The sequence below is a fragment of the Rattus norvegicus genome, chromosome 1 (assembly GCF_021556685.1).
Source record: "Rattus norvegicus strain SHRSP/BbbUtx chromosome 1, alternate assembly SHRSP_T2T, whole genome shotgun sequence".
Classification (NCBI taxonomy): domain Eukaryota; kingdom Metazoa; phylum Chordata; class Mammalia; order Rodentia; family Muridae; genus Rattus; species Rattus norvegicus.
Genome location: NC_141534.1, coordinates 234341806 through 234364456, shown reverse-complemented (window position 1 = coordinate 234364456; position 22651 = coordinate 234341806). Strand labels below are relative to the sequence as shown.

The following is a 22651-nucleotide window of genomic DNA, read 5'->3' as shown; positions in this document are numbered from 1 at the left end:
TGCAGAGGCTTCCTCATGCCTAGGTACCTTAATGATGCTCTGGCAGGTGGACAGGGGCAGGCCCACCAGGCTGGTGCCGTTAATGGACATGATCTGGTCCCCGATGTTCAGCTTCCCCGACTTCTCGGCGGGGCCTCCGTGCATCATGTTGGCAATGATCACGGTTGGCAGAATGGATCCCCAGCCAGACTCCACAATCACAACTCCCAGGATTTCTCCTTTCTGCTTCTCTATGAAGACCTGAAAGGAGAAGACAAAGCAGATATCTCAAATCAGCAGCCATATGGGAGAGGCGGAGCTGGTCCTCTGCCTGCGCGTGCGTGCCTGTGTGGACACTTCTTTGGGGCCAATCTATATTCCATGGCATTGGGAGTCTGTAAGAAACCACTTCACCAAACTCACCTAGACCTGCCCTCATTTCATACGACCAATCTGGCCTCACATGCAGAGACAAGGGGAAGAAGGATTTTCTGTTTTAGTTTAAAACATTAGTTGTCCTTAGTAGTGAAAGCTTCGGCGGGAGGCCTTAATCCACGTGGCTCTCGGATGCTATGTGCAGGTTTCCCTGTTCCACGGTGCCCTGTGAATTCCTTTCAGTATTTAAAAGTTTTTGAGTGAGAAATAAATGCATGGAGCTCTTCTCTACACAGAGGAAGGTGAGGGGAGAGTGGCCATGACCTCTGTTCTGCCAAGTGCAGTGTCTTTCAGCAGTGCTGGTGGCTGGTCACTGGCCACTTTCAGTGCCCTTACCTGGACTGTGGGCTTTGTAAGGACAGAGGCCAGGCCCTGCAGCTACAGAATTCCCTCAGAACTCGACTGGACTTACAAGGGCAGGGGATGTGCACCATAGCTATACTTGGTTTTGATATTACTTAATGATAGGATCCTCTGGGAAGAAGCCAGAGATGGGCACGAGAACCGCCCAGTGTCCTGTGAACACTGCCGTCTCCAGCCTCTGCTTCCACAGCAGGGCTGCCTCGACCTCCAGGGCCCCGCCCAGCTGGCTCAGCTGGGGGAACACGTTCCGGGAAGTACTCACATCTTTGCAGTTTTCCGACTTGGAGAAGTGGATCAGGTCATCGTTGTACATGTCCTGGGTGTTGAGCAGGTCGCTGTACTCCTTCTGGCTCAGGTCTTCTGGGTTAATCCCGTTGGCCCTGAGGAACTCCTGGTATGCAACGCTGAAGGCCTGCCCGATGGACTGTGCGATCAGCTGGGCCTAGAGCAGCAGCATAGGGAGAGACAGTGGTCAGTGGGGGAACTCCTGGCTCACCCACCCTGGACAATTCCGCGTGCCATTTGAGGGTTCTAAATAGCAGGTCAGTCCGTCAGTCTACATCAGGGTGCCAGAGCCTACCAGGAACTATTTGAAGAGAGTCAGTATGCTTCTCATTATGATTGTGCCCATAAGGGAGTCACTGATACTCAGAAGACAGGAATCGGGGATGCAGGACATCCTGCAATGTGCAGGACAGTCATACACGGTGACAAATGGTTCTACGTCCTGTACAATTTTTGGGCACTCTGAGTTGTTAAGGATCACAGCCCTGTCTGTATGCTGCTCCCTGGTGCACGGAGAGAATGCTTGTGTGTATAGACGTGGATGCTTGTTTGCCCTCAGTTCAAACTGTCAGACAGAAATCACCCACAGTGTCACATCAAATACAACGTTATTCTCACAGTCGAGCTTCGGTGTAAATTATCTGGCTACTTCGTGACCCTCTTTTGGAATGGCTGGGCCCTGGCATTTATACCATGTATCATGATTTTTATCTTAACCTCTTTTCCTTTGTTATACTCATGGCTATGAATTATTTTGTAGAGAAAAGGGAATTGGAGAGATGGCTCAGTGGTTAAGAGGTCTGGGTCTGGCGGGGGATGTTCCTGTCACCGGGCTGGGAGGAACAGGGTCACTAACTTAACTGTGACAGCATGACAGCTCTGCACAGCTCCCCAGTTTTCCTCTGTGGATGCTCCAGTGCCATGAAGACTTGCTGAGTCTGGCAATCTGGGTCTCCCTCTTTCACAGCCTGCTGGACGCGTGGCCACTCTTCCTTCTCAAGCAAACTCAGCACTCCCCTGCCTCGGGGCCTTTGCACTTGCTATTTCCTACTCTCGGTCTATTTAGGTCTCTGTTCATCCTTGAAAAAAAAAAACTATGCTGATGACCCTACTTGAACTAGTCCTGACCTTTGTGCACTGGTCCTATTTTATATCTCGGTAAAGCACGTTCCATGTCTCGTTATTTTTCTATCCCCCTTCGACCTGCACAAAGAGTAACTCCTGTGCTTTAAGTCAGCCGTATATCTGCAGATCTAGAACAGTGCCTGGCACACAGTGGGTACTCAATAAATATGTGTAATGTATGATGAGCCAGACTGACTCGGGTTCTGATAACCTGGCCGCTTGGTGGCTAACCCGGTCACCCAGAGGAAGGTTGGGGAAGCCAGCCTTACGTCCTCAGACTCAAAGACATGACAGATCATCTTGTACTGCCGTTTTGCATCCTGGGATGGGTGAGAGGCCTCCACATTCTCCTGGGAGTTGGAGCGGGGCATCCGCCTGCGGGCCATCAGCACGACGATGTTCCCAATGTCTGCGATGTAGGAAATGGTCCTCAGAGGGTGGTCCATCATAGGCTCCTGGAGGGGAAGGACAGAGCAGGTGAGTGCACACAGAACCTTAGAACTTACCAGATGGTTATCTTCGTCCCTCAGACCAGCTGAGTATGGAACCCAGGAGAGGTGGGCCAGGGACAAGCTTTCACTGCCGGACCTCTGAATCCTACCCACAAGGCCTGAGGAATTTTCCTGGGTTAATGAAGAATGAGAGATACGTGTAGGGGAAAACAAGTATCAAACCTCTCCAGTGGTGAAGCTGAAAAGACGTAAATTTATGCGTGCATGTGTGTGTGTACTTGTGTGCGTGCATGCGTGTGTACACATGTGTATGTGTACATGTACATACTGTACAAGTTTAAACAGACTTCCTTAAGGCCAATGAGTCCTCCACAGAGAACTCAAATGAGTGACAGGCAACACACACATTCTGTGCTTTCCTTTGTGCTTTAAGAATGATTGTGTCTTAGCCCACATTAGCCTTTGAGTTTCACTGGAGCCCGGTGTTGGGGGTGGATGAAGTCCTGACTGAATGTGTATCACTGACATGAACACAGTTACATCCAGGATCCCAATGTTGCAGACTCATGGGGATGGCAAAGCTTTTCCATTTTCATGTGTAGATATAAAAAAAAATAGGAGACCCCAGCCCTGCCCTCTCCAGTGTTTATAGCCTGAGGCTGCTCTCCTAAAGAGACATCCTACTGAGATTAGCTAAGCCTGCCTCCTTGTTCAGAGATATAAAATAAACACACTGAGTTTCAAGGCTACTGCTGGCCCATCTCCATCAGAGTGCATACTCTACCAGATCCTAGCAACTCTGTCTGTGTGTCTGTCCTTTCTTCATTCCCTCATCACCCCTGTCAGTTTCCAGGACCCAGAATGCAAGTTGTGGCTCCCCGATACCTGGGGATAGGCACTTTACAGGCAGAGGATCTGTTAGAATTGCATGGGCTTTCACCCCTGAGAAAAGTGGGAACAATATGGTACCTGTGTATCTGCATTCAACACTTTGATCCTCTGGGTGGAGATGAAGAGGTCCACCTCAGTCATTGGCTGAGATTCGCCTTCAGGAGCCTAAGGAGAAAGTGCACCAAGAAGAAGTCTTATGATATTATCTTAACCCAGAGGCACAGGAAAGGTTAGCTCACACACTGGGTTACCAAGACACAGTCACCAGAACGGCAACACAAAGTTAAATTGCCAAAGCTGAAGGTACTAGGGGGAGGACGTGGGCAAGAGTTAGCATTTCTGTATCACAGGGGAAATGCAGAGTTGCTCCTGCTGCTTCCCCCAGAGCAGCAGTCGCCGGGCAGATTAACTCGGGACATGATGACAGGTGGCCCTTTCTGTAAGGCTTTTGGAAACTGAAGGGTAAAAGTGATTAACTCATAGTGAGGACCTTGGAAGAGCCGCTCAGTTTACCCTGCAAGAGCTAATGGAGGGCCGTGTCAGGAGTAGGTGCAAATGAAGCTACCGGATGCGGTTCTGGTAAAAGGGTCTTCATATTCACACATCACCACAGCACCACAGAAGCAGCTGCCTGTTCCCGCAGCCACCCCGTCACAAACGAGCCCCCAACCTCTCACATCCTCGGAGTGTAATCCCCAAAGTGCAGCCTGGCTCACCGAGGGCTGAACCCTGCACATGTGTGGTTATTAGAGGGTTTTCTTTTTTTGCATCCAGCAATCTGAGAAATCCTCAAATGGAATGTAACTGTGATCGGGTAGTCCCAGGTCCCTGCCACATCATTGCTCCTGAATGGCTTGCAGCTTCCGAGCTAGAGGATCCGTTTAGCATCTCCAATCTGCTCCCTGTCGTTCCTCTGACGTGAAATGACCAAATGAGCAACAGAAAATGGCCACTTGAGGCAACCAAGTTTGGAGAGAGGCTGGCTTATGGAGCGACTCAAAACGAAATCGGAACAAAAACTTGCTGGATGCAGAAAACAAAAACACGAAATCATAAAAAGGCGAAACACAAAAGAAAACGGACAGGCGTAACACCAAGTGATGAAGTTGTACTGCACCTTCTTCCTGCTTTTGGCTAATTTCTGGGCCGTCTGCTTAGCATGGAACAAACAGAGACAGGAGAATAGTTAGAAAAGAATTTGCAGACTCAGAGTCAAAAAGGGAACGGACACGCTAACACTGCTTAGGGGTATAAAGCGCTCATAGGAGGAAGATGGGCATACACACCCCACTTTAAGGGGAACATTCCTAATATGAGTTTCGGGGACGGGCGTGGGGGTCGTCTTATGCTTCACTGTCATTTGACTTTCTAAAGAACCCACTTTGGTTCTGTTCTTATCAAGTGCCTCCCTTCTCACTTCACTGACTTCAGGCTATGCCTTTATTTTTTTCTATCTGCTTTCTTTGGGAGTAACTTGCTGAATTTACCCTCAGCTGCTTCTGATAAAAAACCTACAGATGTCCAGACTTTTCTTCTACTGAAGTTGTGGATCCTTCTCTAAGCCCTGCTTTAGCTGTGATGCAGTTTCATGCGCTGGCATTTCTCTACTGCATCAAAACACTTCCGCTGCGACGTCTTTGAACCCTGAATCACTTAGAGCTGTGTTCTTAATTTCAAACGTATTTGGAGGTTCTCTAGCTATCCATTTGGCATTGGTTTTGGAATCAATTTTACTGTGGCCTGAGAACATACCATGTGTGACTTCAGTCCTTCTGAAAGGTGTTATCCAGCACATGGCCGACTTGGGTGAGCATATGGACTTCACGGTAAGCAGTCTCAGTGGTCAGTTAACACCATCTTTCGGTTCTCGTGTGTGTTTGTGTTTGTGTGTACGTCCTGCTCGTTCCATCATTTTATCAAGAAACTGTGTTAAGACCACAAGCTGTTACTGTGGACTCGTCCTTGTATTGCTTTGGTTCTGTGGGTCTTTGCTCTCCCTGTTTGTAGCCGTGTTGTAGAGTACATATATGTTTAGGGTTCTATGTCTTCCTGTTCAATCAATTCTATAATCTCACCCGCCCCCGTTTATCTGTAGCAAGAATTTTCTCTTAAATTTCATAAGATGAATAAAGTTTGTACCTGACTAAAATGGACACATTTCTCTTTTTAATAATAATTAAAAGATAGATTAGCTAGTAAAAACTAGCTGAGCTTTCTAAACCTGAATCTCAGTTCTACTGCCTATTACTCGTGTGATTTTAAGCAAGCCACTTAACGTTTCTGCTTTCTCTAGGTAATATATGGATCAAAATAGTATCTACCTCACAGGGCTGTTTAAAAAGATAAAATGAATACATGAAAAAAAGTCTTTGAACGGCACGCTGAGCATTCTCTCCGTGTCTGCTATATATAATGAAAGTGTGTGGGTGTAGGACGCAGTTCCCCAATCGTATTCAGTACATATTTTATGTCAAGGTGAGTCAGTGGCTGGGACTGTGGGCGATGTTATGGAGGGTAGGGGTAAAGCTGCATCCCTGTGATGGATGGGTAAGGCTGGGCTATTGTCGATGGTGGGGGTGGTAAAGTTAAGCCGTTGTGAAAGCTATGGTACCGGTGGGTAGGGCTGTGCTCTTGTGGGGGTGGCTGGGTAACTTACCTGTAGGGAAAACTTTACTCTCAGCACTGCATCTCTATTTCACTAGTGGTTAAAATATGCTGCCTGCTGCCTGCATTTTCGCCTAGTGGAGCCTGGATGAGTCAGCCCTCCAAACATCGCATAGCTAATTACTGATGTACCCAGGAGAGAGGGCAACCCCACTCCCACACAGCTTCCCCACCATTCTTCCCGTGGTGATGAGATGGCTGGGAGCGATCTACTCGGGAAGACTCTGGAGTTAATAAAACACACACGTGCTTTACTAACTGCAGCACAAGTGGGTGTAGCTGTGCATACGGGAAGGCCCTGAGTGGACCTGAGTGCACGTGGCTGAGAGGCCTTCCCTGGATGTTCTGACCCGAGCGGTTTTCATCTGCCTCATAACTTCTCTAGCATCTGAAATGCTTCCTCTCCACTCTTGAGGTGACATGAAATGGCCCAGGAATTCCTCCCTATTCCTGTCGATATCAAAAGTCAACGAGGTTCTTCAACTCTAGGGAACTGTGTTCCAGCTTCGTCATCAGGAAATTACCCCGATTCCATTTTTTCCCCCAAACTACAGAAAGGTGAGGGAGGCAAACCGAGTTTCACGACAGGTTCTGACGTGGTTTCTACAAAGTTGAAAATCTTTATGCAGCAGGTTATAGCATTTCGATGTACCATGGACAAGATGAACATGTCGGAGCAGTCGTGAAAGATTGGGAGAGGCTGTTAAAACCCTCACAAGGCCAAGGAGGGCAGTACCCTGGGATCAGAGCTGTGTCCCCCCTCTCACTTCAGGGTCAGTGTGCACCGGGCGCTCACCATCAACAGTCCCTCTAGGCTGGCCCTGCTGTGGGGAGGGCCTGGGCTGCTGGCCTGTCTGCTCTGTAGCCAGCTAGCAACTACTGAGCTATGGTCCTTTGCCAGGACTCTTCTGACAGTGTCACAAGTCACCGTCAAAACTCACAACAACCCTGTGAGGCAGGAATCATATTAAGACACTCAAGAAGAGGGGAAAAAAAAAGCACAGAAAGGCTTGGTAATTTGCCCAGTGTCACACAGCTGTGAGGTAGCAGAACTGTGATTCAAGCCCAGGCAATCTAGCCCTTCAGTCTATACTCCCCTTTATGCGGCTCTAGAATGTCTCAGTTCCCAGTAAAATGGGGCTAATACCTACCTCCCAGGACTCCCTACCCCCTCCAGTCTGAGCAGTGAATGAGGCAAGATATACAAAGGCCTGGCAGGAGGCAGCGGCATCCTCTCTACTGATCCCGGATCTCTTCAAGCAAACTGGGAAGTGACGGGACTTAGACAAAGCTACAATGATGGAACATTAAATTCTGCAACGAAACCATAAGTTTTGATATTTCAACAAAAATCACAGAAGAATGGAAAAATGAGGACTCCGGAAGAGGCTAGCACAGACAGATGAAAGGGAAATGGTAAGATGAAAGGGAAAAGGCTGATAGGAACAAAAATGGGTGCAACACGCAATCCGCAACAGCACTTGTGACGTCATCGCACGAGTCTCACAGAGTAGAGAATGGAGATGAGGACCCTCTGTGTGGACACCCAGGGCCTCTGAGGCCCAGAGGACCCCGCCCCCTAGACTCTGCTGAGGAGTTGAGAGTCCCGGAAGAGAGGAAGACGGGGGAGCTAGCACAGGCTTCCTGTACTCTAGACAGGAAACAGTCACAGTGTTCTTCCTGCCTGGAGAGGGACATTCCGGAACATCAGGACATGGGCAAAAACTCTCCAGAGGTCTCTCCCACAGACCTGTCTAAGGTCCTACCAGCGGACTGTAGCAGGACATACACGGTGACCCTGACATTCCTTGCTTGAACAGTTAGGGAGCTACTGTCTAACTAGTACAAGGGGAGAGTGCTGACCACCACTCACTATTCTAGTCACATGTTTTATGTCCTCAGGGGGTTTCTAACTTGTCAACATGAAGTTAAAAAAATCATCCCCAAGGATGCTTTGATATTCTGTTGAGTCAATAATGTTTCTGTCTTAATTTGTGCAAACAAATAACTCTTGGCTTTGCTGATCTTTTGTATTCTTTTATTTCTGATCGTTGTTATTTTGTAACTCATAAACGTTATTTATTGCAACTCAGTTGCATTGTGTTGTATTTAGTTTGATTTATTTCTATTTTTTTCTGTTGAGAATTTCATATATGTATATAGTGAAAATGTAACCTATGCCCCCCCTTCTAATAACTCCTCTTCCTAACGCATGCCTTTTATTTATTCATTTGAAAACTTACTAAGCCAGTTACTGTTGCCCATGTGCTCTGGTGTGCGTTCACCCTCTGGAACATGGAAACCTACTATTAGCCACACTCCCTGTGCTGGTTTGAATAAAAATGGCTCCCATATGCTCACATGTTTGGATGTTTGGTCACCAGTTGGTAGAACTGTTTGGGAAGAATAAGAGATGTGTTACCTGGGGCAGGCTCTGAGGTTTCAAAAGACTGGGATATGCAGTTTGCTCTCTGCCTCCTGCTTAGGGTAGGAGATGTGGGCTCTTAGCTGCTCCTGCCACCATACTTTCTCTTTACCATCATGGACTCTACACTCCCTTTAACAGGTTGCCTTGGTCACGATGCTTTATTGCAGCAATAGAAATGTACTAAAATCCTCTCCGGCTGTCAATCTGGGAAAAGTATTCATTCACCTGTCGGTTCTTCAGTGACCTTACTGCTCCGTGTTGTTCCCTTTCCATGCGTTTGTGTAATTGCTAGAGCTTCACTTGTTAATTGATTTAGAGTTCCATCGATCACTGTGATTAGAAAAGATCTAGCATCTGGTTTAAATATTTTGAAAATGCGTTGTGTAGCTACTGGATGGATCATTTTCTAAGTGTCTGGAAGTCATGTGATTTATAGTATAACTTAACTCTGGTATTAATTTGACTTCAGGAGGAGGTTGGCTGTTCTTTTAACCAAAGTGGAATGGTGAAACTATACATTATTTCTGTATTGGATCCTCTCTCTAAGTGTTACAATGTCTGTGTATAAAACTTGATGCTTTACCATTTAAGTAACTTACAATTATATTTTGCTGTTGACTTGATTCATTCCCACATGGTCACTACCTTTATCTCTGTCCCAGTGTCTAATAGATGGTCCTTGTTGCTCATTCCTGGTGTATCATGTCGAAGCTTTCCCTAGTCACTGTCTGTGATTACTTGTAAAGCGGATCACTAGCAGGCAGCACACTGGTGACTCCAGTCTTCTTTAAATCCATTCAGCAAGTCTCCTAAGCTTTAACTGAAAAAAAAATTTAGCCCATTTACATCCAGGGTTGTTAATGATAGGTAAGGCTGTATTCCTGTCATGTATATATTATGTGCATGCACATACATGTTTGTGTGGTGAGGATGGAGGTCAGAGGTTGACTGACACTAGGCATCTTCCTAAGGTGCCTTATATACTGAAGTAGGGTCTCTCAATTGAACCCAGAGTGCATTGATTCAGTTAGCCTAGCCAGCCTGCTTGCCCTAGGAACCCTGTCGCTACCTCCCTGGTGCTAGGAAAGGAATACAGATACTGGGATATGCAGTTTGCTCTCTGCCTCCTGCTTAGGGTAGGAGATGTGGGCTCTTAGCTGCCCCTGCCACCATCCTTTCTCTTTCCATCATGGACAATTCCATGGGCGCTTAGAATCCAATTCAGTTCTTCACACTCTGCAGTCGAGTGCTTTACCCCATGAGGCATCTCTGTCACCCTTAATGATTTTCTTACAGTTGTTGGAATGTTTTCATTTTCTTCCCGTCTTAGCTTTGGGCTATTTGCAGAGGCAATGCCTGATTTTTTTTGTCTTTTGTGTAGTTACTCTTGTACGGGGGATTATACTTTCACAGGCTTCGGTGATGCTAGCTATTTCTTTGATTTCTGTGAGTAGGGTTCCCTTAGGTGGTCTGGTGGTCATGAATCAGTTTTTGCTTATCTTGGAAGGTCTTAATTTTCTCCATTTTCTGAAGAGTGGTCTTGCTTGGTAGAGTAATCCTGATGGACATTTTCTTTGTTTCAGGACTTGGAATATGCTATTCCACTCTTTTATAAACTGTAGGACTTCAGCTGAGAAGTCTACTGCTATTTTAATGAGTGTACAGTAGAAGTGACATGGTATTTTTCTCCCTGCAGATTGTAAAATTATTTTCTTAGACTTTTGACAGTTTGACTAGAATTCTGGGGCGAAGATCTTTTCTGGTTAGATTAGAAATTCTATAGACCTCTTATACCTTGATCATCATACCTTTCCAAAGATTAGAGAGGTCTTCTGATAATTGTTTCATGGAACAATTTCCTTGTCTCCTTAACCAATAATATAGATATTTATTTACTTTAAAGTGTATGGTGGTTTGAATATGCTTGGCCCAGCATATTCAATATGTTGTACTATTAGGAGGTATGGCCTTGTTGGAGGAAGTGTGCCACTGTGGACATGGGCTTTGAGAACCTTCTCCTAGTTTCCTGGAAGCCAGTCTTCCTCTGTTTGTCTTTGGAATAAGAGTTAGAACTCTCAGTTCTCCCAGAGCCATGCCTGCCTGGACACTGTCATGCTTCCTGCTATGGCGATACCTGTGAACCTATGATGATATGCTGAACCTCTGAAACTGTAAGGCAGCCCCAATTAAATGTTTGCCTTTGTAAGAGCTGCCTTGGTCATGGTTTCTCTTCACAGCAATGGAAACCCTAACTAAGAGTGTTACAAAGATTTTGTTTGCTTTTTGTTTGTATGAGACAGGCTGGCTATGTAGCCCAGTCTGTCTTCAAATTCTTAATTCTCCTGTATTAATTTCCCAAGTATGGGAATTACAGGTATGCTGGGATTATAGGAATATACAATCACTCCTGGCTTTTAAAGATTCTAAGTGCATATTCCTCCCTTCACTTCCTTGTCCTCCTCCTTGGGTTTTTTGGGGGTCTAATTTGGATAGTCAATCCCCTTCTCAAATCCAGTCATTACGTCTTCCCCTTGAGCTAGTTTATTGATCTTTTATGGTTCTCTTTCACCCCAGATTTCTATTTGATTGCTCTTAATTTTTTTTCATTCTTGTCCTGTACTGTATTCCTAATTTCATTTGATGCCTTTAAAATATTCTCTTGGATCTCACTGAGTTTCTTTGTCTGCATTTTAAAATTCTTTATCAGGCATTTCATCCATTTTGATTTCTTAGGAATTTGTGGCTGGAGAGAGTGACATCTTTGGACATGGTGCAACTCTTATGTCCCTATATTGAGCTTTCTGCATCTAGTGGATCCAATGACTACTACTTTAGAGGTGGCCTCCTACGTGGCTCTCTCCTGAAGTTGTGCCTTATTCAGTTTGCTAGGCATTTGGCTTTACTTTGAATTGGACATTGTAGCATAGCCTTCCTATAGCTTCGTTAGTTATGACTCATGACCAGGCACTACACGCTGTGTCAGAGTCAGAGATGTATGTGGGCTACACAGTTGAGGCTACGTTAGCAGCTTAGGCAGTACAGTGTCAACAACAGAATGTGTGGAATGCCGTAGCCAGTCTTGCCACAAGGGTGCCCAGTCAGTCAGCCAATGTGTTTGCAATTATTGGTGTTGGCTCTGCTACTAGTCAAGGCCTCTGGTACGAGCAGTCCTAGTGGTGTTAAGGGAACTGAACTCTGTCCTGTGAACAGACAAAAGTATCTGGCTTTGGCCCAGAGACTGCACAGGAAGAGGCTGATGGGAACCATTGACCCCTCTCTATGGTGTTTATATCTGGTCCTGACTGCATTTCCTTTCAGACATGGTGTGAGGCCATCAGGAAGTAGATAGGTGGGGTAGTACCAACAGTTGTGGCTCTCTCCTCTGCTGGCTTCTAAGAGCCTGTCAGAAGTGGGGCTTCCACACCTACTGCTCTTGTATGTACAGGGACAGGTAAAGGCTGCGGCTTCTTGCCTTTCTTTCCCACTCCTGGACTCTAGTGATCAAGGAGGGCCTGGCAGGAACAGGGTCAAGTTTCCCTTAGGAACTCTTTAGTCCTGCATACATGGTGGGTGACAGATGGAGTCACAGAGCTGTCACAGAGCTGTTCAAGGCTGGCTCAGCACATTCTGGTGGGCAGAGCAGCAGGCAGGGCAACCACCATGTCCTATTAGTAGCAAGTGTGTGTGGCACAAGGTATCAGTGTGGATCACCTTTAGTTCTGGTGCTCGTATGAGTCTTCATGCACATCACCATGGCAAGGGGTCTCAGAGATCGCTTACCTGATTCCTGGTTCCTAAGGGGTCACCATTTATTCTCTACTGTGACAAAGCGTCCAGCTTCAGTCACTTACTCTGATGTTAAGCTAGGGTGTTGTAGTTCCACAGTGAGCCAGGGCAGTGGAAATGTGTCTGGGATCTCAGAGACAGAAATGTTAGGGGTCACGGACCCACAGAGTAGTCCTAATTTCCAGGTAGCCAGGTGTGGTGGGGCATTGTGTAATCCCAGCGCCAACGTGGCCAGATGGTTGGAAAGAGAGGCTGGCTGTATAGACAGACCCATACTATAGCACCCTCTGTTGGCTGGAAGATGGTGTTGAGATTCTGTCCCACAATAAGGCTAAGGGAAGATTTCGGGTCACTTAAGTGGGGTGGAAGCCCACGAGGACTGTCAGTGCTTGCAAGGATGGGCTGCTGGGAATCTACGTTTCACCCATCTTTCTGCAGATGAGTCTCCCTCTTTCATGGCTGTGTTTCTCGTCCTATGTTGTCTCAGGTTTTTGAACCCTGACCTGGCCACTTTGCTCAAAGCACAGCTACACACTCTTGACTTGCAGTTCTTGTTTGTGGGAAAAAAGTGAGTCCTGAGTACCATATACCCATCCACCTTAAGAAAATCCATTCTCCAAGCCTCTAACAAGGAAGCGGATTTGGAGAACATCCAGAGATAAACGTATCTGCTGATGGAGATCTATGAGGAGCGAGTACTCAGCTTGACTGGGGTTCTGGAGAGTACGGCTGAAGGGAAGATGCTTCATAATGCTTTCAGAGAGCAACTCACAGGCTGCCCTCAGGCTGCCACACAGAAAGGCTCTCCCAGAGCCTGTCAATATGGACTCTTCATATCACCTCATCGTCCAAGCGTCTGTCTTTGGAAGTCTGCGGTCAGGCTAGAGAGCTTGCATGTCCATCAGAGTTCTCTGCGGTGCTGGTCTGCTGGTCCCTGGACCATACTTGGGGACTCACAGTTCTAATGCATTCCTGGCTGCTGCAGGTGTGTGTGTGTGTGTGTGTGTGTGTGTGTGTGTGTGTGTGTGTGTGTAAGTGAGCACTTCCCGCAAGGACAGTAGCTCTAAGACAAAGGTCCGCAGGTGGGGAGAGCAACAGCAGATCAGTGTTCGTTCTGCTGCTGAGTAGACTTGCTTTATCCCTGCATCTTAGTAGATGAAACAGGGTTTTGTTTCAGATCCCTCAGTTTGCCATACAGGAGCATTGGGTACACACCCTTTCCGGGTCACTTATTGGAGTGCCAGTTTCTCAATGTTTAATACTGGATATTGGTTAAATTTTACTTCTAAAGTGCCTATCACAAAATCTCACATATATTTGTGTGTGTGTGTGTGTGTGTGTGTGTGTGTGTGTGTGTATAAAACAAATCTAAAATTCTCTTTCCACTTTGCAAATAAACCTGGACATTTATGTTGTTAAGGAAAATATAACTGCTGGACAGCAGTGGTACTTTAATCTCAGCACTAAGGGGGCAGAGGCAGGTAGAGCTCTGTGGGTCTGAGGCCTGCCTGTAGAGAAAGTTCGACAGCCAGGACCCCAGAGGGAAACCTTGTCTTGAAGAAAAAGAAAAAGAAAGGAGCAGCTTTCACAACTCCATGGGTAAATCTAACCCTGGCCCAAAGCTGTGGGATGGGTGCCACCCAGCAGAGCGGGGACGTTCAGTGAAGTGGAAGCTTTGGCTTCAAGCTGGCACCTGCTGAGAAAATCACCACAGAACCAGAAGGCCCTCTGCCATCTGGCCACACACAGCACAGAGGCACCAGAGAGATAGGGACAAAACGGGGGTTCCCACGGGGAGTGAGAGAGAAGAGAAGGACAGAGGGCCAGGGAAGAGACCAGCCAATTTAAGCGAAAGGAAGGGCCAGAGGTTACCGTTGGCCTGGTGTCATGGACTGCACAGGCAGACTGGAAAAGGAATGTCTAGTATTGCTTTCTCTTCTCCTTTCCTGGGTGGACACTCAAAGCCATGGCCCTGCCACACTCTGTGTCCACTGTGCTGAAGTGACCTAGAAGAATTCATTCTCAAAAGGCCAGAAGTACCCAGTCTCTCAGAGAGGGATGTCCCCAGAGCATGCTGGGAGCCCATGGGACTGCTGGGGACACACCCTTCCTCCACCCGCTATGAGGCCCGAGCCAGTTCCCAACTCTTCTAGGTGAGATGGACAACACAGCTGTGTCTGCTTACAATGGGACAAGGCTTCAGGCTGTGAGTGGTGTCATTCTGACAAGCATTTAGAGGGATATGAAAGGATCGGGAAGCAGGAAGTATTTATTGACAGGCAGCAGTCCCTCCAGTGCGCAGAGGCACACGGTAAAATGATACTTATAAGCTCTAAGTGGAATGTAGCCATTTAATTTTACTACTTTGTAACAAATTCCTCACACTACGGTGGTTTACTTGTAAAAGGTAAATACACGGTTTTCATGTACAAATATCTGCTCTGCTCTGGGCAGGTTTAAAACCTACTTACAATCGGCTGGCCACTTGCTTGTTTTGAAAGCACCGTCTGATTTGAGGTTTAACTGAGCTGTGGGGTTTTGGGGGTGCTGGTTACTAGGAAGGTCAGAGATATGGAAATCAGAATGGGAACCCGGGTCTGATTTCCATGAGAGAACTGGACTTAAAGGTAAAACCGCTCCGTCAGCTCCCACTGTGGAGAGCGGTTCTGGGTTAGCTGGTGCTGGGGAGCTGGCGAAGGGACGCTGTTGCTCACCACGTGGGCTGCTGTCTGTCCAGACGACGCTGCGCCTGCCACCCCTGCCCAGTCTGAGCACCATCTGAGTCCTCCTCAAGTGCCATAAGAGGAGTGGAAAGGCACAGATGCGCCTGTGCTGGAGTCCAAAACTGTCAGGAGGTGAATAAACAAAGGGGCCTCAACTAAAGCCTGAACCCCAAAAGACAGCCAGATTTGGGGGGACTTGATAGGTAGAACCAATGAGAAACCAGCCTCAAGGCAACTCTCAGTTTTCTGGTCCAGGCCATCTCCAGCAACCCTTAAAGTCAGACTGTTGATTTCTTCTGGAAAGACCTCCTAAGTGGCCCTGGTCGCAGGACTCCGTGTGTGGCAACATTCTCATGTGTGGCTCTTTGTTCTGGATGGTTTCAGAGTGTGGAGCACACTGGGTTCTGGCCTGAAGGCCATGTGTTAGCGTGACAGCCAGAGATGTCTCTACCCATTCCCGGGCACTTCCTGTCTGTCAGGAAGTCGTCGGGCAAGCTATGCCAGGTCATGGTGGTCTGTTGTTGGGAGGCTCATGGCATCACTCATCTGAGGGACTTGAGTGTTACATGAGGTGTTTGCAGGAGTCTAGATTGAGACTCCATTTGAACACTAGTTTGTTTTTCTTAAGATATTTATGCGTTATTTTAAAAGTTTTGCTGGGAGGTGTTAAATTAAGATGAGGAAGATCATGGGGAAACCTTCGGGCATTAGTGTATCTCTGGGGTGAGGCAAACGAAAGGAAGTAGGCCAACTCCTGTGACTTAGATCTAGAATGTCCTCCCAAAGGTCCATGTAACCAGCCCGTGCTACTCTGAGGTGCTGGAACGGTCGGGAGATGGGGTCTAATGGAAGGGAGTTGGGTTATTGGGGGGTATGCCCTTAAGGGGTTATCTGGGCCATAACTCCTTCCTTTCTCCTGGCTTCCTGGCTACTGTGAAGTGAGCAGCCTGCTCTTACCCTGCACTTCCTAATGTATTAATCCCCACAGACCCAAAGCAACACAGCCAAGTGCCTGTGAGCTGACACTTGTGCAAGCATGGGCCAAAACAGATACTTCTTCCTTTGTTTATCTTGGGTATTTGTCCAAGTGGGCGAAGTCACAGTGGTGAAAAGTTGACTACAACACTACGCCCAGAAAGCCGGAGGGTCAAACTGCTACTTTGCTCTCCTGGTGCTGCACTGTTGGGAGTCAGGGGCAAGGCGCCCATTTGAGAGTAGCAGGAGCTTCTCTTAAAAACACTGATCATCTTCCTGCTTTCCATCATCCTGGAAGAGGCTCGCTTTAAGGTAAGACATGTACATTATGAGGGGCCTCAAGGCACAGGCAAGGTTTGTGTGTCACAGATGAAGTGGCTGAATGGAGCCTGACACATGGGATAACTGTTAAGTTAGACTCAACACCAAGGTTGGTATCAGTGCAGTGACACCTTTGAGGGAGTTGTTACTTAGTCCCTAGTTCAGACATCCTGATTCCTAACGTATCAACGGTAACTTCAAGTCACAGCTTACTACTGGTAGTTAAAAGAGAGGATGGCTGAGCTTGGGAGAGAACGGTTTGATTTACAAGTGAGGCTGTCGCAAGAGCAACTGACACTTGGAGGCTGCAGCAGTGGGTGCAATGGAAAGCCACTTGATGAGGAAGCCATGAGAGGGGTGAGGGAACACCACAGAGCATCCTGGGTAGCGCAGACTTAAGACTCTTAATCTTGCTTATTTATTTAATCTAGGGACAGGACTTGTGATAGAGCCCAGGCACCTTCCTATCTTTGCTCACTGGGCAGGGAAAGGCAGCGCTGGCTGTCATGGTTAGTCTCTACTGACGTGGGTGCCAGCTTTTCAGCATAGACAAGCGCTCACTCTTACAGCCTGTCTGCTTTCTGGCTGCCAAGGGGCAAACAGCATGGCTTCTTTCCACCCTCCTGCCATGGCGCTCTTCTCCACACAGCCCAGAAACAACACCTAGCTGACAACGGGCTCTGCAGCTGTGAACTGAAACCAATTCTTCCTCTCGAGCACTGTCATGGCGCTTACAAAGGAACAGACGGTTGGTGCCCAGGGAGGTGCTCTCTTCACGATAGCCTTATTACAAGCCAGTTTGTGGGAGGAGTCTGGAGATATGTGTTAGCATCCCCAGAATTCTCTCCTCAGGGCTTAAGGGGTACTGATGGCAAGAGCTCTTGGATAGTACACCACGGACAGTAAAAACGGCTCATGGGGTTTCAAATGGAAATGAGGACTTTATTTGGAAGCTGGACCAGCGGCCATTTGTGTTAGCTTTTGTCCATATGCCAAGACTTTGTGTTAGGCTCTATTGAAATCTGACAGAGGGAGTTTTAAGACAGCCTCCATTCAGCCCAGTGCATGGATACAGCTGTCGCTCTGGGTCAGGTTTACGGTTAGAATGGGGAGTAGAGGCAGGGTGGGAAGACATGAAAACCTTGCAGTTTGGTTTAAAGTCCAAGAAAAGTTTGAGTTATGGAAGGCAGGGTTTCTAAACAGTGAGCCCCCGGCAGAAGAAAAGTACTTTGTTACTAGTAAAAGACACCTTGAAGGCACCTCAGGAATCAGCGAGATCTTGTTCACTGTGGGTTTAGTGAGGTGAGAAGTTGACTTGAAAGGCTTTCCCTGGATAGAGAAAGCTGCTGGGTGCTCTGCGTGCCTACGGATATATAGGAAGTTGTTGCCATAGGAACCACTTTGCTTTGCCTCAGCTGCCCAGACATTTGGAGGCTCCTGTAGCCATGACCCAAGGAGGTCCAGCTACTGCCTGGGCTGGTGTCACATGGTGCTGCCCATGTGACAGTGGTTTGTGGGGAGCCCTCGAGGTGTGTGAAAATAGGAGGGTGAAGACAGTGATGAAATGGAGATGCTAGAAAAGCAGATGCAAGAACAGGAAATACAAGCCTCTGAAGCTCCAGCCTTCTAAGACAAACCTTGTGGGCCGCCATTGGTCGGGCTGCAGGGGGACGCTGCCCAGGACCTGTGAAGCTCATGTTATAACACCTCATTCCTCCAGATGCTGGACAGGAGGCTACAGGATTTTGTTAGCTGCTGGGTCTGGGTCTAACTGTTCAATTCCTTCCTGTCATTTTCCCACTCTTCCCTTTTGGAATGGCGATGTTTATCCTGAGTTATTGTGCGCTAGACGTGTTTAACTTGTTTTTCACAGCGGCTCGTAGCTGAGGGCTTGTCTAGTGTACCAGGGAGAGTTGGGAGAGCTAACAACAGCCTCATTGTTTTCTTCATTGATTATGGCGTGAACAGGTGTGTTAACAGTGTTAGCTTGAGAAGAGAGGAGCTTATGATGGTTATTGTTGATCCTTGATTGGTCTGAGAGACAGCAAGTGGTTAGCAAAGTACACGGGTGGGTGCTAGGGAGGGTGTTTGAAGGGAGGACTGGCATGTGGCTTTTCTGTCTGTTTCAATGAGGTGAGCACTGTGGCTCTAGGCTCCTTTGCCTCACATCCAACATGGGCTAAGGCCTCTGAAACCATCAGCTACAGTAAATCTTGATTCCTTTCAGATGGTTTCTCTCAGGCATGCATCTCCTTCCCTTCTAACCTTTAGGGTACTCCTGTGGCCTTCCACATCTGACATCCTCTCTTCCTGATTCCTGGTGCCTCTATTGGCTGGTTTATTCCCTCTGAGCTCTGTGGTTAGGCATAAGGGACTCACTTCCTCCACCGTTACCTTCCCCTATCATCCTACGTAAGACAAGGCTCAAGGATCCTCTTTTCTTCTCCACAGATAAAGGCCTCTCACCACCTTCTCTTGTCCTTTTTTCACTTTATATAACCACACCAGCACCAGGTTCTATGGTACCAGAGGAGCGGGGCAGAGAAAAATCAGTCTTAACTACTTGAAACGAGAAAAGAAATGAACTGGTGAATCCTAACCTCTCACCCTGCTGGTTCGCTGAGTGTTTCACGTGCTGACGGCTGGGAGACTGGACGGTTTGTGTGCACAGTCAGCATCCCTGCTATCCTGGTGTATCTGTGACTCTAGGTGGCATTATGGTGGAGAGTCCAGAGTTCTGCATCCACAGACTGATTTTGAGTAGCTCAATCTACTTGTGAAGACTACTGAGGCTTGATGAAACTGGCTCTCCACGTATCCAATTGGCCTTCTCCTTTAAGTCTTGATAAAACTAATTTGAAGAGATCGTGACTGTGTTCAAACTAGTTTAAACTAGGATTTGCTTGACTTCTTCAGACTACCCAAGTTAAGATTTAATCAAATAGTTCATTTTACTGGAATTGAGGCAGTGTGAATAGAACCTAAGAGAGGACTGCTCCAGTCAATGGCTTCTAGTTGTCAGTGGAAAGCCAGTTCTGGAACTTCACCTTAGGGGCATAAAGAGCAAATTCCATGGACGTGCGGATTTATTCTCAAGAGCAACCTCAGTAGTGTTTATACATAATGACTTGGGTTTTAGTTAGGCAGGGATAAGCTCTGCTGGCGACAGCTTAGTCCAGCTTCTATGAGCTGAGGGTTGATGCTGCTTGCTCAGTACCTCCAGCCCCCACCATCACCTCAGCCCCCGCAGACCCCCTCACCTTGATCCGGCTTACTGCTTCCTGGGCCTGCATCATGCGCACGTTTTTGGAGGGAGTTTTGTCTGAGAGTAGCTGAGTGGAACCAAGGTAATTGGCAGCAAAAATAATTCCATCGATCAAGTCTTCAGGGTCGCAGGGTCCAGGAACTGTAACACATAGAGCCACAGTAGTGAATGATGTCACGGGGGGGGGGTACCCAATGCCAACCCCCATGTTCACTGTCTACTTATGTGGTCTAGCTGCTGGTCTAAGACATCTTAGAATCATTTACTATGAGAAATGACTATTTAAATATGAATCAGAGTCCAACAGTAGAAAAGAAATATCTCTTAGCTAGGCCTGTAATCCTAGGTGCTTGGGAGGCTGAGACAGTCTGTTCAAAGTTTGCCTGTTAGGCACTGCCTGTCACGTGTGAGGCCTTAGGTGAGACAATTCCTCACTTCCCCAACAACAGTACTGGGAACCTAGGATGAGCTCTCTGGCAACAAGGGCCATGCCATACTTGTCTTTGACTTTCATGCCTGTCACGTGTGTCTATAAACTGTGTTTGCTTGGGTGAATGGCTTAGAGGAGCAGAAAGCTGTAAAAATAGAAAACACCATTTCCTGACACTTCCTACTTCCTTTTTACCCACTCAAAATTTCCTCCTCTGTTTGGACTCTGATGGAGAAATCAGACTTCGTACATGAAGAAAACGGGGGTATTTCCTTCCTATAAGTAGCATCAGACTGTGAGTTGGTAACATCACCACAAAGCCATGGTCCCATTGCTGCCAACATTGCTGATAGACCATGATGCTCCTGGCTTCACGTAGAGATCAATCCCAAGGAAAATCATATTTCCTTGTCTGCTGTTCTCACTCCCTAGTCTACTAAATCAAATCTCGGCTTTAAATAGAGGGGAATCTGATTTTAATAACCATCACCTATGATCCACAGCCCAAATTAAAGCATGTCAGCAACTATTAAGTATAACAGGTTCACTAAAGACAGACATTTTAATCACAAGTAAAACCTGTATTTTCTTTTACTTGAAGGATAATTCTGAGGAGACTGAAATATAACCCACCATGAAGGCTCAGGTTCTAGAAACAAAATAGTGTTAAGTGGAAACAATTTACTTTCCCTCTTGTAGGGCTAGTCTCAAGAGATTTTTATTTTCATTTTTAATGGTCAAGCTCGCCTTGCGTTGCTACCCACGAAAGACTCCTGGCCAGGGTACAAACTTAACTTATTCACTTTGTTTTTTTTTTTTTTTTTCTTTCGAGACAGGGTTTCTCTCTGTAGCTCTGGCTGACCTGAAACTCGCTCTGTAGACCACACTGGCCTTGAACTCACAGAGATCTTCCTGCCTCTGCCTCCCGGGTGCTGGGATTAAAGGCATATGCCACCACTGCCCAGCATCCTATTCACTTTCAAACAACTAGGATTGTGGTTAAAAAACAGATTTGGTTAAATCCATTTGGTTCATGACTTTTCTTAGTCTGTCTATGTCTCTGTTGAATTTCTGTTTCCATGACCTGTCCATTGTTGAGAGTGGGGGAAATCGGGAAAGGGATTAACAAATGAAATGTAAATAAGAAATATCCAAGTTAATAAAGATGGAGGGGAAAAAACATATTCGGGAAGTTTGTCAGGCCCTTCGTGACATACCTGGGGCATTGCTTGACTGCTTGGCTCGCCCCCACCCTCTACCCTTGGTCAGTAATGAGAGCAACGGATTCATGCTTACTATACTTTTAGTCTAAGATACTCAGGAAGGGCACGTTTGTGGTCTTTCCCCTTATGTCCTTATACACCCAGTGCCTACAAACGCTAAAAGATTCACGAGTGACCCCAGTACTCAATATTTTTCTCTTCAGTTCTTACCTTCAACGTAGGTTGGGAATGAAGCCAAGCTTTTTCTTGACTGTAATTAAGACAAAGAAGTTTCAAAGCGGGCAGAGAATGATTAGGCATACATTAGCACAAGTATTTATTTATTTATTTATTTATTTTCCTTTTTTTTTTTTTTTTTCGGAGCTGGGGACCGAACCCAGGGCCTTGCGCTTGCTAGGCACGCACTCTACCACTGAGCTAAATCCCCAACCCCACAAGTATTTATTAACATAAAAAAGAGATACATCACCGGTGGCATTTGTTAACCAGTTATCGACAGTTTTCATTGGAGAGAGTGAGGTGTGGATAAATATATGCACTGACTGCTAAGGTTACCTAAGACCCAGGACGGCTCACTCAAGTCTGAAGTGATCAAAACGCCTCACAGTGCAGAGGTTTTACCAGCTTTAAAAAAGCATGATCAGCAATGAAGACTGTACTTTACATCCTAAGAATGTACTCAGTGAGGAAAACTATTCCGTACTAAATGCGCCAGTAATGACTGTGTGCTCTGAATGTTAGGACTCCCTGGCAAATTTTCTTTAGGTCCCTGACACAAGGGTAGCCACTGAAAGGAAGATAAACTCTTATACCTTTTTCTCTCCCACTGGTTCATTTAGATCGACAACAATTTCCATTCTGTAAATCATAGACTTGTGTTTCTTTAGAATAAGAATGAGAGGGCAGGGGGTTGGGGATTTAGCTCAGTGGTAGAGCGCTTGCCTAGGAAGCGCAAGGCCCTGGGTTTGGTCCCCAGCTCCGAAAAATAGAACCAAAAAAAAAAAAAGAATGAGAGGGCAGGCGGAAACCACTATCAGTTCTTGAATTTTAAGTGCCATCGCATATGTTAAGGAGGTCAGCCTTAACAGCTCTGGATGGGGTGAGCTAGACACCTATAACCTGGCTGGGGTGAGCTAGACACCTATAACCTGGCTGGGGTGGAAGTTTAAAGGCCAGCATGCCAAGGGGAAAAGCTTGCCAGAGGCTCCTCTCCAGGAATACATGCTAGAAACCGCCCTGCATGGGAAGAGCAAGGAATGCATTTCTGTTTCAAATGGTAACAAGCGCCTGGAGCTGAAACGTGTGG

General features: G+C 46.9%; 1 protein-coding gene and 1 long non-coding RNA gene across 7 annotated transcripts in view; one reads left to right on the top strand and one right to left on the bottom strand.

Annotated features, from left to right (window-relative positions):
* Apba1 (amyloid beta precursor protein binding family A member 1) overlaps positions 1 to 22651 on the bottom strand; it is a 206095-nt gene that overhangs the window by 12279 nt on the left and 171165 nt on the right. For 2 of the 6 annotated variants that reach the window (NM_031779.3, XM_087594328.1), the window contains 7 exon segments: positions 28 to 240; positions 1040 to 1219; positions 2457 to 2642; positions 3609 to 3695; positions 4648 to 4680; positions 19688 to 19833; positions 21556 to 21595. In NM_031779.3, coding sequence (NP_113967.2) covers positions 28 to 240; positions 1040 to 1219; positions 2457 to 2642; positions 3609 to 3695; positions 4648 to 4680; positions 19688 to 19833; positions 21556 to 21595 — 885 coding nt within the window. 6 annotated transcript variants of the gene reach the window in all.
* Positions 1 to 22651, top strand: part of LOC147997079 (uncharacterized) — a 74224-nt gene that overhangs the window by 37805 nt on the left and 13768 nt on the right. The window lies entirely within an intron of this gene.